This window comes from Miscanthus floridulus, chromosome 7, assembly GCF_019320115.1.
Source record: "Miscanthus floridulus cultivar M001 chromosome 7, ASM1932011v1, whole genome shotgun sequence".
NCBI classification, from domain to species: Eukaryota; Viridiplantae; Streptophyta; class Magnoliopsida; order Poales; family Poaceae; genus Miscanthus; species Miscanthus floridulus.
Genome location: NC_089586.1, coordinates 109,598,713 through 109,617,736, shown reverse-complemented (window position 1 = coordinate 109,617,736; position 19,024 = coordinate 109,598,713). Strand labels below are relative to the sequence as shown.

Genomic DNA, 19,024 nt, shown 5'->3' with positions numbered 1-19,024 from the left:
TGACAAATGATTTAATATTGCAAACATCACTTTTATCCACTAGAAAGAATACTCATGTGTATCTAGTGTAATCATCCACTATCACAAAGCCATATTTATTACCACCGATGCTAGTGTATTGCGTTGGCCCAAACAAATCCATGTGCAACAACTCAATTGCTTTACTAGTGCTCATCATGCTTTTTTAGGATGGGTGTTTCCAATTTGTTTGTCGGCTTAACAAGAGCTACAAAGTTTATCCTTTTCAAACACAACATCTTTCAAGCCTCTAACCAAGACGTGCTTAACCAATCTATTCAATATTTCATTCCAATATAACCAAGCCTTCTATGCCATAACCAACCTGTGCTAGACTTAGTGAACAAGTATGTAGATAATTTAGCTTCACTGGCATTGAAATCAACCAAGTAATAAATTCTCATATCTAAAGCCTTTAAAGATTAAATTAGAGCCATCTACACTTATGATCTCTACATCATCTACCCAAAATATGCATTTGAATCTAAGATCACATAATTGAGCTACGGATAGCAAATTAAAGTTCAAGCTCTCTACTAGCAACACATTGGATATGCTCATGTCATTGGATATTGCAATCTTACCAAGCCCTTTGACCTTGCCTTTGCCATTGTCATCAAATGTGATACTATCATAACCATTATTGCCATGGTGTTGATTGAGTTGAATATTCTTGTATCACCGGTCATGTATTGAGTACACCCACTATCAAGAACCCAATGCCTTCCTCTGGCTTTGTAATTAACCTACAAAAGAAAATCAATTCCTTTTAGGTACCCAAACTTGCTTGGGTCCTTGAATGTTAGTCACTAAGATCTTTGGTACCCAAATGGCTTTCTTCTTTGAGCCCATCCATGGTTTACCAATAAACTTAGCCTTCACACTATTTGTACCCTTAGTAAGCATATAGCATGAATCAAGCTTAAGGGAGGATACATTAGTATTTTTGCTCTTGTTTTTGCACTCTTGCTCTTTATGGCCAACTTGCTTGCAACTAGTGCAAAACCGACCATTGTTCTTCATAAAACTAGTCTTGTAAGGAGCAAAGGCCGCCTTGCCTTTCTTGGGGGTATAGTCCAATCCATCTTTGTAGAGAGAAGCTCTTTGGCTACCCAAGCACATAAGCAAGCGATCCTCACCTCCATAGGCCTTAGCCAAAGTGTGAGTGAGCTTGTTGACCTTCTTCTTGAGATTCTCATTCTCAACCATTAATGAGGCATCATAAGTGAAACCATCACTACTAGATAAGGTAGAAGTGGAAGTGCTACAAGAAGGGTTAGTAGGAGCAACAATGATAGGCATGGATAGCGATTCATCAATTATATCATAAGTTAAACCTACATTGTAAGTTTCAACATGCTTCTTTTTATTTTGCTCATCAAGCAAAAAGGAATAAGCCTTTTCAAGCTTTTTGTGAGCTTTGCCAAGCTTCTTATTGGCTTCCTCTAGCCTCTCATGAGATGCATTAAGCTCATCAAAGGCTTGCTTAAGGTCTTTTAGTTCCTTACGTAAGCTTTTGCATCCCTTTCTCTTGATGTCAAAGTGTTCTCTAGCATCCTCTAGCATGTCAAATAATTCATCTTTAGTGGATTCATCATTATCACTATCACTATCATTTTCATTTTCATGTTCATTTTTATCATCATGTTCTTCATCACTTTCATCATCACAAGATTGTACCTTAGTGGCCTTAGCCATGAAGCATGATGAAGATTCGAAGAGAGAATGCTTCCCATTGATAACAATGCTTGCAAGAACCTTCTTTTTGATGGTCCTGTTATCATCACTATCATCATCATCATCACTTGAGGAAGCATCACTATCCCAAGTGACTATATATAAACCACCCTTTTTCTTGAATGCCATCTTGTCCTTCTTCTCTTTCTTTTCCTTCTTGTCCTTCTTCTTGTTCTTCTTGTTGTCATCATCATTGTCGCTATTGTATGGGGATTGAGCAATAAGATGATCTTTGCTTCCACATTTGAAGCACCTTCTTGACTCTTTTTGTTCTTGGTTGAAGACTCCTTTCTTCTAGCATGGTAGCCTTTCTTCACCATGAACTTGCCAAATCTCTTCACAAAGAGGGCCATCTTCTCATCATCATCATCATCCCAAGATTCATCTTCTTCACTTGATGTTTCTTGCTTAGCTTTACCCTTGGATGATGTGGCCTTGAATGCCACACTCTTCTTCTTCTCATCCTTCTTCTCATCTTTATTTTCCTTCTTTTCTTCCTTCTCATCTTCATCTCTATATGTATCATCGGTCATGATGTCTCCCAACACTTGGTTTAGTGTCATGGTGTCCAAACCACTCCTTACTAGAATAGTGACCAATGTGTCAAATCTTGAAGGTAAGCATCTCAAGAACTTGTGGGAGAAGTCCTTGTCCTTCACCTCTTCTCCAAGTGCTTTGAGATCATTGATAAGCACTAGAAGCCTATGAAAAATCTCCGGCATACTCTCATCCTCCTTCATCTTAAAGCTTACAAACTTCTCTTTGAGGATATATGCCTTAGCACCCTTTATGGCTTGAGTGCCCTCAAATGATTCTTCCAACTTCTTCCAAGCTTCATGTGCCATCTTAATATTCTTAATTTGCTCAAATGTTCTTTTATCAATTGCATCATGAATAGCACTTAGAGCAATATCATTATTTTGGAGAAGCACTTCTTCGGCCGCGGTGGAATTCTCCGGATCTTCAATCTCAATTTTGGTTTCTACCACCTTCCACACCTTTCTATTGATTGACTTGATGTGTGCGATCATCTTTGACTTCCAATAAGGATAATTTGTGCCATCAAATTAGGGTGGCTTCTTGGTGTTGTTGATTTGAGCCATTTTTACACTGAAGGTTGTTAAGCCTCAAATCATAGTGACCTCGGCTCTGATACCAATTGAAAGGTCCTAATGGCTAGAGGGGGTGAATAGCCTAATAAAATTTCTACAACAACACTTAACAAAATGGTTAGACAATTATGAGGCGAAGCAAGTGTTGTATTAGCCTACTCAAAATATAAGCCACCTACCACAATTCTAATTTAGATAATATCTATTCACACAATAGCTATGACACTACTCTATGTTAGTGTGCTCTCAAAGGCTAACTAAAGAGCCACACCAACCAAGCAAGCAAGCTCTCACAACTAGCTACACTAAAGATCTTGATAACTAGTTTGCGGTAATGTAAAGAGAGTGATTAAGAAGGTTATACCGCTGTGTAGATGAAGGAACCAATCAATCACAAGGATGAATAACAATGAAGACCAATCACCTCGGAATCAATGATTAACACAATGATTTTTACCGAGGTTCACTTGCTTGCCGGCAAGCTAGTCCTCGTTGTGACGATTCACTCACTTGGAGGTTCATGCGCTAATTGGCTTCACACGCCAAACCCTCAATAGGGTGCTGCACAACCAACACAAGATGAGGATCACATAAGCCATGAGCAATCCACTAGAGTACCTTTTGGCTCTCTACCGGGAAAAGGTCAAGAACCCCTCACAATCCCCACGATCGGAGCTAGGGACAATTACCAACCTCCGCTCGATGATCCTCGCTGCTCCAAGCCATCTAGGTGGCGGCAACCACCAAGAGTAACAAGCGAAATCCGTAGCAAAACACGAACACCAAGTGCCTCTAGATGCAATCACTCAAGCAATGCACTTAGATTCACTCCCAATCTCACAAAGATGATGAATCAATGATGGAGATGAGTGGGAGGGCTTTGGCCAAGCTCACAAGGTTGCTATATCAATGAAAATGGCCAAAGGTGTGAGCTTCAATCGGCCATGGGGCTTAAATAGAAGCCCCCATGAAATAGAGTTGTACCCCTTCACTGGGCACAACATGGACTGACCGGATACTCTGGTCATGTTGACCGGACGCTGGACCTCAGCGTCTGGTCACCCAACGATAGCCACGTGTCCCGAACTCAACGATCACTTGAGTTGACCGGACGCTATGCTATAACTGACCGAACGCTGAGCCACCAGCATCTGATCATTTCCAGTAAGGTTCTAGAAACGCATTTTGCCCATCGGACGCATCCGGTCAAGCACGGCCGGACCCTTCCATCGTCCGATCAGAGACCCTAGCCTCTGTGCGCTGCCCAACAATAGGACCGGACACACCTCGCCAACGTCCGGTCGCTAAGCGACCCAGCATCCGGTCATTTGACCGACGCCAACATCTTCGCTGTAACAATTGATCGGACACGCCGGTCTACCTGAGACCAGCGTTCGGTCACCTTATGACCAGCGAGACTAACTCCTTTTCACTTCTAACTTCTTCACCCTTGCTCAGATGTGCCAACCACCAAGTGTATCACCTTATGTACATGTGTTAGCATATTTTCACAAACATTTTCAAGGGTGTTAGCATTCCACTAGATCCTAAATGCATATGCAATGAGTTAGAGCATCTAGTGGCACTTTGATAACCGCATTCCAATACGAGTTTCACCCCTCTTAATAGTACGACTATCAAACCTAAATGTGATTACACTCTCTAAGTGTCTTGATCACCAAAACAAAATAGCTCCTATGGTTTATACCTTAGCCTTGAGCTTTTTGTTTTTCTCTTTCTTCTTTCCAAGTCTAAGCACTTGATCATCACCATGGTATCATCATCATCATGCTATGATCTTCATTTGCTTCATCACGTAGAATGTGCTACCTATCTCATGATCACTTGATAAACTAGGTTAGCACTTAGGGTTTCATCAATTCACCAAAACCAAACTAGAGCTTTCACCTACTGTGAGGTCGAGATAGCGGACTAGAGGGGGGTGAATAGTCCTTTCTAAAATTTATCGCGTTGGCTAACCGAAACAAGTGCGGAATTAAAACTATCGGTCTAGCCAAGACTACACCTCTTTATTTATGTTCTCTAGCACCTTCCAAAGATACTAATTAAGCAACAAAGGTGCCGGGCTAGCTAGAGCTCACCTAACTAATTCTAGGAGCAAGGTCATACAAACCTATGCCACTAGTACTTCAAGCAATGAGGGAGCTCCTACACAAGCTAGTAAGCAAAAGCACAAAGCCACCTAAGCTCACTAGCAATGCTCAATAACAAGGCAACCAATACCAAATTAGAGAGCGCAATTACTTAGCTACACAAACTAAGTAATATGACTAACAAGGTTACACAAACTAAATTAGCCACGCAAGGGAGCTACTTCTATGCTACACAAGCAAGAAGGTAACTAGTAAGCTACACAAGCTAACTAATTACAAGAGCAACTACACAAGCACAATGTATATGAAATATAAATACATGCTTGTGAAAGGGGATTGCAAACCAACAGGAAGAACAAGGTTGACATGGTGATTTTTCTCCCGAGGTTCACGTGCTTGCCAACACGCTAGTCCCCGTTGTGTCGACCACTCACTTGGTGGTTCGGCGGCTAATTGGCATCACCCTCCAAGCCCACACGTCGGGCGCCGCAAGAACCTACCCTAAAAGTGATGGTAGCTCAATGACACGCTCAACTAGAGTTGCTCTTCGCGGCTCCCGCGGGGCGAGCACAATGCCCCTCACAAAGTTCTTCTCCGAAGCACCACACAAGCGTCTTGCGGGCTTCAACGGAGACCACCACCAAGCCATCTAGGAGGTGGCAACCTCCAAGAGTAACAATCACCACCGGCTTGCAACTCGATCACCTAGTGTCACTCGATGCAACCTCACGATGCAATCGCACTAAAATCGCTCTCTCATACAATCGGATGATCACTATCAAGCATATGTGAGATGGAGGGCTCCCAAGCACTACTACACGAGCCACCAAGGCTCTAATGTGCTCAGCTACCGGCCCAAGGCCAAGGCCCCTTCTATTTATAGCTCCATGGGCTAAAATAGCCGTTACCCCTTCACTGGGCGTTTTTCGGGTTAATCGGACGCGCCGGTCATATCGATCGGACGTAGGACCTCAGCATCCGGTCAACAGATGCTCGCCACATGTCGCCTCCATTCAACCTCAGTCACTTGATCTTAATGGTCAAGTGATGACCAGACGCAGCTACTCAAACTGACCGGACGCAGCAACCCCAACGTTTAGTCATTTCCAGTAAGGTACCAGTTGCGACCGGACACGTCTGGTCAGTCACGATTGGACGTAGCATCAGCGTTTGGTCCTTCTCCAACTTCTCTGTGTTGCCTATGTCACTGTACATCAGCCTGACCGGACGCACCCTACCAGCATTCGGTCACTTTCAGCGCTAGCGTCTGGTCGAAGACCGATGCCTGTGCGCTCTTTGCTGCCACTGACCGGATGTAGGACCCCAGCATCCGGTCACCACATGACCAGTGTCCGGTCCACTCTATGAGACCTTGTCTTTTCTATATAGGGTGCCGGTGGCACCGTCGGACTGTCCGCACTCCGGTGAAGTTTGAACCCTTGCCTCCGTTCCTTCGCCGACTTGATCCACATCAACTCCAACTTCATCTCCTTTGAAAATGTGCCAACACCACCAAGTGTACACCACCATGTGTATGTGTGTTAGCATTTTCACAAACCTTTTCCATAGGATTAGCCACTCAACTTGCCATGCTACTCAATCCTAGCAATGATGCAAAGTTAGATCACTCGAGTGGCACTTAGATGGCCGATATGCAAACAAGTTTGCCCCTCTTGATAGTACGGCCATCTATCCTAAATCTGGTCATCAACTTCTCTACACACCTATGACCAGTGAAATAAAATGCCCTAGGTTATACCTTTGCCTTGCGCATTCCATTCCATCTCCTCCAATGTCGATGCAACACATGCACCAACACAATCAACAATGATATGATCCACTTCATATCATCACATGATCATATTGGTTCATCGATCTTGACTTCATTTGCTTTTCACTGTTGCCTTCGTCCATCAGCGCCAAGTCTTGCTTAAGCTTCACCGCCACGTGGTCCATCACTCCAAAGCCTCCAACTTACCCTTCACGCTTGCAACCGGTCCATCAAGCAAAGTCTTGTCTTAATCTTCTCCACCTTGGTCACATGACTCAATGTCATGTCTCATTTGCAATGAGCTCCTTTATCATCACATGTGTGAGCTTTGCAACATCTCTAAGCTATTTTCACCTTCATGGCATATGTTGCTCACACACATATACCTATGGACTAATCACCTGTGTATCTCATATAAACACAATTAGTCCACCTAGGCTGTCACTCAATTACCAAAACCACACAAGGACCTTTCACCTACCGAGGTGACCACCATCAGCAGATTTCTCTCGGTCCTCCAGCGCTTCGACGGTATATACCACCTACGCTCTTCCCCTCCTCCTTCTTCAGTGTCGATTTTGTTGATTTGTCTGTGGATTTTGCTTGCAATGCTAAGAAATTAGGGTTCTTGGTTTGACATGCTAAGATCTGTGCGATGCTAACCTGATTTACCTGTTCCTAGCTCAGATCTATATATGATACTTCGTATTTGGTGTATACCTCATGTTTTATGTAGATCTTGTACATGTTGATGCCTATTTTGTTGTACACACTGAGCAAAGTGCCTAAAGGTCAGTGATGTTGATTGTGTAATAGTATACGCTAGAGAAGCACCCTTTGGTGTGGCAGCCATGTCTTTCATAGTTCATTTTATCTGATTTGTTTGCTTGCTAAGCAGTACACACCCATGTTGCATGCTCCCTTTCTAATGTTGCCCTCCATCCTATTGGTAGACATGGCCTTTGAAGCTAGGCATAGGGTTGTCGTTGCTGTGGTTGTTGTAGTGGCTGCTTGGTTTTTCATATGGTTTAGGAGGAGAGTTGAAGATTCACGCTCAGTCACCTATGGTCCCATGGCTAAGAGGGACAAACAGAGGATGAATAGCCTTAGATACATTTATGAATATGATGATGTGCACTGTGTCAACCTTCTTAGAATGAAGAGGGCCCCTTTTTCAACTTTGTGACCTTTTCCGTAGTAGAGAGCTTGTCACTGACAGCATACATGCATCTGTTGAAGAACAAGTAGCCATGTTCTTGCATGTTGTTGGTCACAATGAGAGGTTTAGGGTGGTTGACCTCACCTTCAGGAGGTCCATAGAGACAATTAGTAGATTCTTCTAGAATGTGTTATATGCGGTAGGAGAGCTGAGGAATAAATTGATTGTCCCTCCTACTACCAATGTCTATCCTAGGATCCTTGGGAGCAGAAGGTGGTACCCCTATTTCAAGGTTGGTATCCATAACTTGTCATACACAGGTCTCATTCATTATCAGTTTAGTGTCAATGTTCACTTGCACTTATGTTTTGTTGATTTAGGACTGTATAGGAGTAATTGATGGTACTCATGTCTTAGCTAGAGTGCATGTGAAGATGCAAGCTGCCTTTAGAGGCAGGAAGCACACCATCACACAAAATATGTTGGCAATCATGGACTTTGACCTCAGATTCACCTATGTGTTTGTTGGCTGGGAGGGATCTGCACATGATGCTCTTATCTTATCTGATGCTCTTGAAAGAGCTGAAGGCCTTAGAGTGCCACCAGGTATCATCCAAACCACAAAAAACCATTGACACTTTGCTTAATCCTAAATAAAACTACTAAAACATATCCCTATCTGCTAATTTCTAGGCAAATTCTATCTTGCCGATGCTGGCTATGCAGTGAGGCCTGGTTTGTTGCCACCATTTCGTGCCACAAGGTACCATTTAAGGGACTTTGGTTCAAACCGACCTCAAAATCAAAGAGAGCTTTTTAATCTAAGGCATTCGTCTCTTAGAGTAACAGTTGAGAGGGCTTTTGGGACTCTAAAGAATAGATTCATGATATTAGACAACAAGCCTTTCCATCCATACAAGATCCAAGTGAAGCTTGTTCTTGCCTATTGTATTCTTCACAATTGGACCCTCAGGCATGGGCAGGACAAGCATGTGCCTGTTAAATTCACATGGACTCCTAACATCAATGACAATGCCTCACAACCAGATCATGTCCTAGCAATGGTACCTGGGCACAAAAGAGGGAGGCATAGGCTGCACAGATGTGGCAAAATAGGGGGAATTCTAGGGTGTAGTGGCATGGTGTGTGTACTGTTTAGATGGAACTTGTATTTTAATTGAGACCTATGGCACTTCGCAATGATGTACTACCTATTCTTTTTCTGCCTATTTGATCTATTGAACTTGTATTTCATATCATGCAATTTGTTTTCCTTACATACTGGTTTGTTCAATGTTATGCTGGTTGTGGATAGGAAATGAACAATATGCTTGACCAGGTTGTTAACATTGGTGGTGAGGATAGTGTTGTGGAACAGGGTAGGGTAGTTGCTGATGATGATGGCAATCTAGTAGCCCCTCGGCCCAATGGCCCTATGCACTGGACTCCTATCCAGCCTAGGTTCATGATAAGGAGGTTCCATGATTTGGTGGGGCAGGGGGTCAAAACTGACAAAGGGTTCAAGAAGGTACATGTTAGGCAGGTTGCACTCATGGTCTCTGAGTTTGCTAGGGTCAATGTGAGCACCTAGCAGATTTACAATCATCTGAGAAAGTAGAGGCAAAGGTGGGTTAAGATTGTTAGGCTCAAGGATTTGAGTGGTGCTTTGTGGGATGAGGACCACCATATGATAGTACTTAATGACGAACACCTGCTTGGCCACACCAAAGTTAGAAACTATTTGGATAACACCTCAGCTATCCCTTTTCTTTTGCTCCCCTATGTCTAATAGTTATATCTGTTTCACTAACTAGGACCATCCTGTTGATATTAAGTTCTTGAACACACTAATAGAGAACTATGTTCAGATGGAGGCCATCTTTGGTGGTAACCAGGCCATAAGCAGGTATGCAATGGGCTCAAATGAGCCTCTGGGTACTCCAAGTGGCATTGGCCAAGGTGATATTGATGCCGTTGAGGACATCACTGACTTAGGTGGTACAGATGCTAATTCTAGAAAGGAAACTCCTTCTAGTATGGAAGGCTCTAAGGGTTCTGATGCCAAGGGCTAAGAGGAAAGAGGTGGCAAGAGAAGGAAGGTTGCCCAAGAGGAAATAGACCTCATCAATGGAATGATCAAGGCTGTGGAGTCTATAGGATACGCTCTCAAGACTCCACAGCACAATGAGGTGCATCAGGACCTTTTATGATTGTGTTATGGACTGCCCTGGGTACTCACAGGAGGCACTCATGTTTGGCCTGGTTTACTTGCTGAAGAACAAGGCTAAGGGACTTTGCTTTGTTCAGATGACAACGGCTCATAGGATCCTGTGGCTTAGGACCTACCTAAGCACAATCTACTTTGCTTAGGTGCATATGAGTTGGCCTCTCCACTTTTGCATATAGCCATGCTAACTGTCTTATGCTGTAGGAAGTATTTTGATGTGTAGCACTGACCTCATCTGATGCTACAAAGAACCATTTGCCACCCGACCAAGGCTACACCTAGTTTTGTATAGCATAGGAGCCATGGTGATGGATGTGAGGCTGTGTTGATCTGTGTGGTGTAGACATTAACAACGGGTGATGGATTGTCACTTAGTTGATCTGAGCCCTAAAATACCTTGGATTGTCACTTAGTTGATCTGAGCCCTAAAATACCTTGGATTATCACTTAGTTGATCTGAGACATTTCAGATGTTGTTATTGTTCTTGTTATTCTTATTGTTGGAGTTCCTATTTGGTCGATGATGCAAACTATAGCAATCTAAGGTGGCTGTGGGTATTCTTCATGTTGCTGCTTTATTGTCTTCTCGTGTTTTCTCATGTCTGTCATCAAACCGTGGGATACATCTATTCCCTAGCAACTATTGTAGGCATGCCTATCAGATGGTTGGAATGGACGTGTCCCACGCTTCCATGACAACCATGAACTTGCCTCAGCAATTTGTGTTCTTATTTGTCACCTGGGATGATTTCAGTTAGCTTGCAAGATGATCATAAGTTAGTTTGCAGTTAGCTGAGGCCTGCATTTTTTTGTGCCTATGATGTCCACCATTTTTTTACTGAAGCTGATACAATTGAGAGATCCTTTTCATGCCTATGAATATAACAGTGACAGTTTGAGTAATGGATTATGCACACTGATGACCTTGGACTTGTGAGGTACTGGAGCATTGTTTCTTCTATCTTCTACTTATGCTTCTCATGGCTGTCATCAAACCATGTGAGACATCCATGCCCAAGCATCAGCTAGGCGGTTGTGATGATCTGATGGCTGGGTTGGATGTCTCTCATGGTTTCATGCCTGTCATGATCTTGATTTTCTACTATCTATTTGAGGTTTGTTGCTGTCTATGTTTCTTAAGCTCCAAGTTCAAGGTTAAATGAAAAGGCAATTAAATATGAGGCAAATCAATTGAACTAATCCTTATCTTATCAACATTTATACTTGCTTTTATGTGTTTTTAAGGGGCACATGGATTGGTATGTTGTATACCGTGGCAAGGCTCCTGGGGTATATGCAACCTGGGCTAGATGCAATGTCTAGGTAACTGGTTTTAAAATAACAGCTACAAAGAGCTTCCCTACCAAAGAAGAGGCAGGAGCATCATACTTGGAGTTTATGGGTTGTGAAGATGACAAAGTTTTTGTTAAGCCTCCACCAAAGGTGGTCAGGAACACACTAGTGTTATTTGTTGTGGTTGTGGTGCAGTCCTTTTTCTTGTTAGTGCTCCTGTGGTTCGTTCTTACTCGTTGCTACAACTGCCTATGATGCTCAAAATGTGTCAGTGCAAACTTGTAATGACAATGACCTTATGAGGTACTGTGACCCTAATGGTGTTAACTATTATATGCCAGGACTGTTGTATGGTTCCAATTTGTCATTAGATGCTCCAAAGTCATCGTCGACAAAAAGACACAATGAACTGAGGCAAACAAATCCTCTGTCTTGCTTGTTTTCCTGAGAAGTGTGGTAACCTCATCAAAATCATACCTTGGTGTCCTGACCTGTTGCCGTGCGGCAACCAAACAGAGTTAGGGGCACAATTTCATACTACTTAACACTCCATGCTGGCAACCAAACGAGAAGGAAGTCATCCAGGACGTAAGCCTCAAGTGCAACCAAACACAGGAGGGTGAACGGTGTTAGCTGGGCTATCCTGAGCCTATATGGGGCCTTCATCTCGAATGACCGAGCTCAGAGCAACCAATCACGCTCTAAATGGGCCGTATGATAAGCCACCCAAGGCCCGCATTCGGTCCAGTTTAACTACAGTAGCCTCGCCAGCCCAAATAAGATTGGCTTCTCGGTAGTGGACCGGGCACCCATCGCTATATCGCCGTCGTGATTTCGTTACAGGTGTAGCCGGAGCAGGCTGCATGGTCGTCTCTGCAGCGACAGGTGTCACCAGCCGGCCGTCACGGGCACCCCCTTCTCTCTGAACACCGCCCGCTCGTTCTCATGACAAATTCGTTTCAGGCGAGTAATCCAAGCGAGTCCTGTTATCGGGGTGTTTGGATACTTCGACTTCTATAGCATCCCGCTTCATCACGATCACAACGACTTCTGTAGTATTATGAGAAGATAGATACTACAGGCTCAACCCAAATAGCTGCTTGTTCTGTTGGTGAATCATTTTTTAGAGTTCTCTGATGGTGAATCATCTGTCTCCTTTTCCAAATTTTTACATGTTTCGTGATCATACTTGCATTGGCATGATTTGGTTTCTCATATGATGTGCAGTGTTTCATTGTTCTTCAATCTCTATCTATGCCGAACACTGCAATCCTGACCTGATACGATGGAATCATTTGACGGATCAATCTGACTCTATGCAGAAGCTCGCCGCCCAGAACACCGCACCGGCAGCCGGTACCGCTCCAATGGGCGAATGCAGCACGGAGTACAGGGGCCTCCCCGACGCCAATGGCGAGGACGCGGGGTCGGTGCCGGTGCCGGCGGCGCTCCGCAAGGTCTCCATCGTCCCGCTCGTTTTCCTCATCTTCTACGAGGTCTCCGGAGGGCCGTTCGGCATCGAGGACAGCGTGGGCGCGGCGGGGCCGCTCCTCGCCATCATCGGCTTCCTGGCCCTCCCCGTCATCTGGAGCATCCCGGAGGCGCTGATCACGGCGGAGCTTGGCACCATGTTCCCGGAGAACGGCGGGTACGTCGTGTGGGTCGCCTCGGCGCTCGGCCCCTACTGGGGATTCCAGCAGGGGTGGGTGAAGTGGCTGAGCGGCGTCATCGACAATGCCCTGTATCCCGTCCTCTTCCTGGACTACCTCAAGTCCGCCGTGCCGGCGCTGGGCGGCGGCCGGCCGAGGGCGTTCGCGGTGCTCGGACTCACGGCGTTGCTGACGCTGCTCAACTACAGGGGGCTCACCGTCGTCGGGTGGGTCTCCATATGCCTCGGGGTGTTCTCCATCCTGCCTTTCTTCGTCATGGGGCTCATCTCGCTGCCCAGGCTCCGGCCGGCCAGGTGGCTGGTGGTCGACCTCCACAACGTCGACTGGAACCTGTACCTCAACACGCTGTTCTGGAACCTCAACTACTGGGACCCCATCAGCACGCTGTCCGGCGAGGTGGACAACCCGGGCAAGACGCTGCCCAAGGCGCTCTTCTACGCGGTCATCTTCGTGGTAGTGGGCTACCTGTACCCTCTCCTCGCCGGGACCGGCGCGGTGCCGCTGGACAGGGGCCAGTGGAGGGACGGCTACTTCTCGGACCTCGCCAAGCTCCTCGGCGGCGCGTGGCTCATGTGGTGGGTGCAGGCGGCGGCGGCGCTGTCCAACATGGGCATGTTCGTGGCGGAGATGAGCAGCGACTCGTACCAGCTGCTGGGCATGGCGGAGCGGGGCATGCTGCCGGCCTTCTTCGCGCGGCGGTCGCGGCACGGGACGCCGCTGGTGGGCATCCTCTTCTCGGCGTCGGGCGTCCTGCTGCTCTCCTCGCTGAGCTTCCAGGAGATCGTGGCCGCCGAGAACTTCCTCTACTGCTTCGGCATGCTGCTCGAGTTCATCGCCTTCGTGCTCCTGCGCGTGCGCCGGCCCGACGCGCCGCGGCCGTACCGCGTCCCGCTCGGGACCGCCGGGTGCGTCGGGATGCTGGTGCCGCCCACGGCGCTGATCGTCGTCGTGCTGGCGCTGTCGACGCTCAAGGTGGCGCTGGTCAGCCTCGGCGCCGTGGCCATCGGGCTCGTGCTGCAGCCGGCCCTGAGGTTCGTTGAGAAGAAGGGTCTGCTCCGGTTCGCCGTCAATTCGGACCTGCCGGACATCGGCGTTGGCCGTTCACCCGCCTCGGCGGAGGAGCCGCTAGCACCATAGCGAAACCGCTATGGATTTGGCATTTTGCATTTGCGAAGCAAACTGGAAAAAAAAAGGTTGGAATGGTGTTCAGGTGATTGTCTCCGGATGACTGCGAGCTTGAGTCGCACTGCAAGTTTGCAACAAAGGCAGGACGGGTACCTGTGTGGCTGTGTTCACTGTTCAGCTTGAACCTGCAGTATTCACCATGGCCCCCGGGTGTAAGTTGTACTGCACGCTGGAGGCCTAGTTCAATTTTTTGGTCCGATCCGATCTCCTAGCCCTGGAACTGGAAGAGGCAGCGTTCTACTCCAGGAAACCCGTTCGTGGCATCACCCGTAGTTCGATCTTCGATCTGAACACTTTGCAGCATAACAACGCTCTGATACGAATGCCTAATGACCGTGTCCAATTTTCGACGCCAAAAAACTGCACACCAGACATCCAACACAACCAAACCCTCTCCCTCAGGGAGCCAACACATCTGGAAGCTACACCCGCACCTCAATAGTTGAGACAGCAGTTGCTAGCTCATATATTAAGAAACCTTTTTTGCGAGTACATTTGCCATGTTTGCTTGACTAAAAATACTGCTGACTAATTTGTTGTGAGAGTATCTAACAACCAGTGCATGAGACGTACTCTCATACGTATAATCTAACTCAAAACTTTTCACTATTGGTCCCGTATCTTATCTTTCCCCCAACTACCTCCATTCTCTCCGTCTCTCAAGACCACATTCCATGATAGCTCCAGGCGCCATGCTCGCGCTCGCTCGCCACAACTACAGACTACTTTTCTGCCCTGTGCTCGCGCTGGTGCGCTGTCGCCGTTGTCCCACGCTCAAGCGTAGCCAGGGATTTCGAGCCTGTTCGGCTGGTATTAAAGTTAGCAGATAAGTCGGCTGAAACTGTTTTATTATGAGAGAAAAATATTGTAGATTCTAGTTGATAAGTTTAAGCGAACATGCCCTTCATGTTGATAAGTCGGCTGAAAGTGGTCAGGAAAAGGGTCTAATTGTTTTCAAACTTGTATTCTTACATGGAAACGGAAACGGAATCAGGAAAGTAGTCAGAGAAACAATATCGGAAACTAGAGATATCGGAAACGGAACAAACTGATCGGGAACTCATCGATAAAGGTCGGGAGACGAACTCCAAGCAGGAACACCGACTGACCACTTCAAATCATCAGTACAACGCAGCAGATACAAATATAATGTCCATAGCTGTCATAAGCAGCATCAGCACAAGATAGAACATACCAATACAAGTTCAAGTGTTCGACGATTTAACACGTTAAAATAAGTTCAACTACAAACCGATAAGGCATAACTCATAACCAAAGTTCAAGTTCAGGATAGCAACATGCCAACAGGGCAACACTCAAAACACTAAAGACCAAGTGTACATTGTCTAGCTCTCCATCACCAATGCACCATCTCATTCCTTCGCAGCCAAGCCAACATCAAAAGGCATCAAGATAGCACTCAACAAGACAACAACTAGTCAAAGCTGTGGTCCAGGTCTCTTGCATGACGCCCCTCTCCCTCTTCATCGTCAACGCTGTCAGCAACTTTAGATCATCCTACAACAAGGCAAATGGCAAATGTAGTACACAACAAAGAAAATGTGTTTGAATAAGATGGTTCAAAATCATACCTCGAGCATAAATTTTGAAGCAATGGCCTTAATAACCTCCAGATCACAGACAATTGAACCAATTTTCTTATCTAAGAAAAAAAGGACATAAATTATCAAAGGAAAAGTTTTGTGGGAAAAAATACATGAATTTAAATTGTAGGGGTGTTGTTTTTATGGATTGGTGCTTGTACAGAAGACGAGAGTCGAAATTATCTATCCATTATTAAAAAAAAAAAAGGAAACAAAGCTATCAACACCTCTAAAGCAGCCGCCATTGGTCATACCGCATAAGGGACGGCTCAGATATTTCTTTTTTTTCAGCTTAGCAGCCAGAACTATTATGACAGGCGGGCCCAGCTTAGATTTGCATCCACCAGCCAGAACTATTATGACAGGCGGAGTCGCGAGCGACCACGTTCCGCTCACAATATCCGACCAAACAGGCAAACACTAGCTTCGAGCCAGTGAAGCAAAACACGTTCTACAGAAATCCTTCATCCATCCACCCTTCACCAGTTCACCGCGCTAGTGGCCGGCGTCCGGCGACGATGAGCACCCGCGCGGCAGGATCCGTCCTCCTCCGCCAACTGGGGCCGCGCGTCTTCGGCCCTGTTTCCTCCTCTCCGGCGACAATGAGCCCTGTTTCCTCCTCTCCGCCGAGGCCACCGCTGGCCCTGGCCGTCGGCGGGGAACGGGGCGGGGCGGCCGTGTGGGTGCGGCTGCTGTCCACCTCCGCCGCCGAGGCGAAGGAGGAGGCGGCGGCGTCCAAGGGGAACACAGGAAGCACCGCGGCGTCCAAGTGAAACAATTTTGTCGCGTGATGAGACTCAAATTTTAAAAAATAGAAAACCCTTCAATACGATGTTGGATGAAGATAATTTTTATATGTAAATTGTAGACCTCGATGAGATCTACAACTTTATAGTTTTGAGTTTTTTCATTTGAGGATAGTAAGATGCTCAAAAAAATAATATAAAATTTTAGCACCATATTTTATCACGTGATAAGACTCAAATTTCAAAAAATAGAAAACCCTTAAATACGATGTCGGATGAAGATAATTTTTATATGTAAATTATAGACCTCGATGAGATCTACAACTTTGTAGTTTTGAGTTTTTTCATTTGAGGACGTTAAGATGTTCGAAAAAATAATATAAAATTTCGACGCTCCCGAAAATATTAAAAGTTACTGCTCACCCGCAAAACCGCCCAGAAGGTTGCAAGTTGAACTTTTTCGAGAGTTGGAGGGCCAAAGTTGTCCGGTTTTGAAGTTCGAGGTTGAAATCTGAACTTTGCTGCAAGCTGAAGGGTGTAAATTGGACTTAACCCAATAAAAAATAAGACAAAAAATAAGAATGTGATTCAAACACTTATAGAATTTAACTATCTACCATAAACCTACTATTTGGAGATTTTTGCTATAAAAAGACAATATATAATAACGGTGAGAATGATTATAACTATGAGAATGAGATCTAAACACATCTTTTATATATATATCAAGAATCCAGATTCTACCTTCACTATATAGAATCTCACTATGACAATGAGATCCAAATAGGTTCTTGTTTTTTTTTTTTTTTGCAAATAAATAGGCTCTTGTTTGTATTAAACTATGAGCCGATAAAACAAATTTTTTTATTTCATGGGTTTTGACTCCTCCACGCACTGTAGTAGTAAGAAACTAGCACCCTGTTTACTTGGACTTGTTTGGCTTATAAGCTGTACTTTTTCAGCCAACGAACATTATTTTTCTTTCACACTAAATCGGCCAACAATACTTTCAGCCATGTCTTATTAGCCAAACAAGCCCAAACGAACAGGGCGTAGAGTCGTTTAGAATGTGCTAAATGGGCCAAACAGTCTTGTGCTGGGTTGCTGCCCTTGAAACCTCTGGAGGACTTGTTGGCACAACTCCAACTCTGGTAGCAACTTCGACATAAGAGCCGGAGGAGCCACACCAAACACCGTAAATGGAGGAGTCATTTTTTGCTGCATGGAAGAGCAATCAAAGCCCTTTTTTACGGAGAAGCTGCAATTTGTGGCTCCTCTCTCCGTCTTCCGCTCTTCCGGAGAAGCACTTGCAGGAGGAGCCGAGCCAAGTAAGGTTACCCACTCGAATAGTGTGAGTACTTGCTTTTTATGTTAATTTTTCTTTTAATTGAGAATATCTTTTTAATAGTTTTGTTTGTTTCTTTGATTATCTTTTCCTTCTGTCTGCTTCTGTTGCATATATTGACATGAACTCTATATGGCTATCATTGATCGAATCCTTAACTATTGTCATCTTCCTCTGTTCTTCTTTTTGTCTCTCACTTGTCACTTCTATCATGTGGCTGTGCAATTTTCTACTGAGGCTAAATCAAGGTGGACCAAATTTCTCTTGGTGAGCTCCATTTCCTCGATAAAACTACTATCCAAGTCTCTTACAAATTGTTCGGTTCCTTAGTCCTGTAATCAATTTAAATTTTCTAATCATGTTTTATCTTCTCTTCTCTAGTAGTACTGCTCATGTCTCCTGGAGCCACTTATACCTCGAGCAACCACTAACCGGTCCGTCATCATACCAACATCCATTGACACCTAAAACCTTCTCAGCCATACTATGGAACCACCACTATAATGCAAATGTGTTGCTGATCTCAAGCATGCTGCAAGTACTCTACCTTCATATCGATCATGCTGTGATTTTTGTTTGTGACGATCTTCATTAAGAAAAATGATTTGTACTTCTTGTCAGTCTCTCACGCATAAACATTGGAGAATGAATGGATCGGTTGCACGTAAGACATCAAAAGCCAATATCTTTCTTCCATTTCAATGATAGCTATAAAAATTTCTTCCCTAGGCTACATATTCTTTTATTTTTTTAGATTAATCTTGTAATTTTTAGACCATTTCAACAACGTATGGCTCGTTTTAACGCTGCTGTATAGATAGATGCTAAGCTCCAACTGATCCGATTTTGCCTGCTTATTTTTACGCAAAGCGATAGCGCAAACAATCTATTATGGGGAGATGCAATTTCGATAGGAGATGTGAAAAGGGGAATCAGGGGTGCCGAACCTGCTTGCAAACGGCCCGCTGCAAATGCTGCATGGCCCCATCTTGCAAATGCTTTCACTTTCTACTCCAGATCCGTATGAAGTACATAAAGAGATC

The 19,024-nt window shown here is 45.0% G+C and overlaps 1 protein-coding gene across 1 annotated transcript; it reads left to right on the top strand.

Moving 5' to 3' along the window:
- Positions 1-12,759: 12,759 nt before the first annotated feature.
- LOC136464225 (polyamine transporter PUT1-like) lies at positions 12,760-14,238 on the top strand. The gene has a single exon (XM_066463184.1). The coding sequence runs from the start codon at positions 12,799-12,801 to the stop codon at positions 14,236-14,238; it is 1,440 nt and encodes a 479-aa protein (XP_066319281.1). The 5' UTR covers positions 12,760-12,798.
- Positions 14,239-19,024: the final 4,786 nt, after the last annotated feature.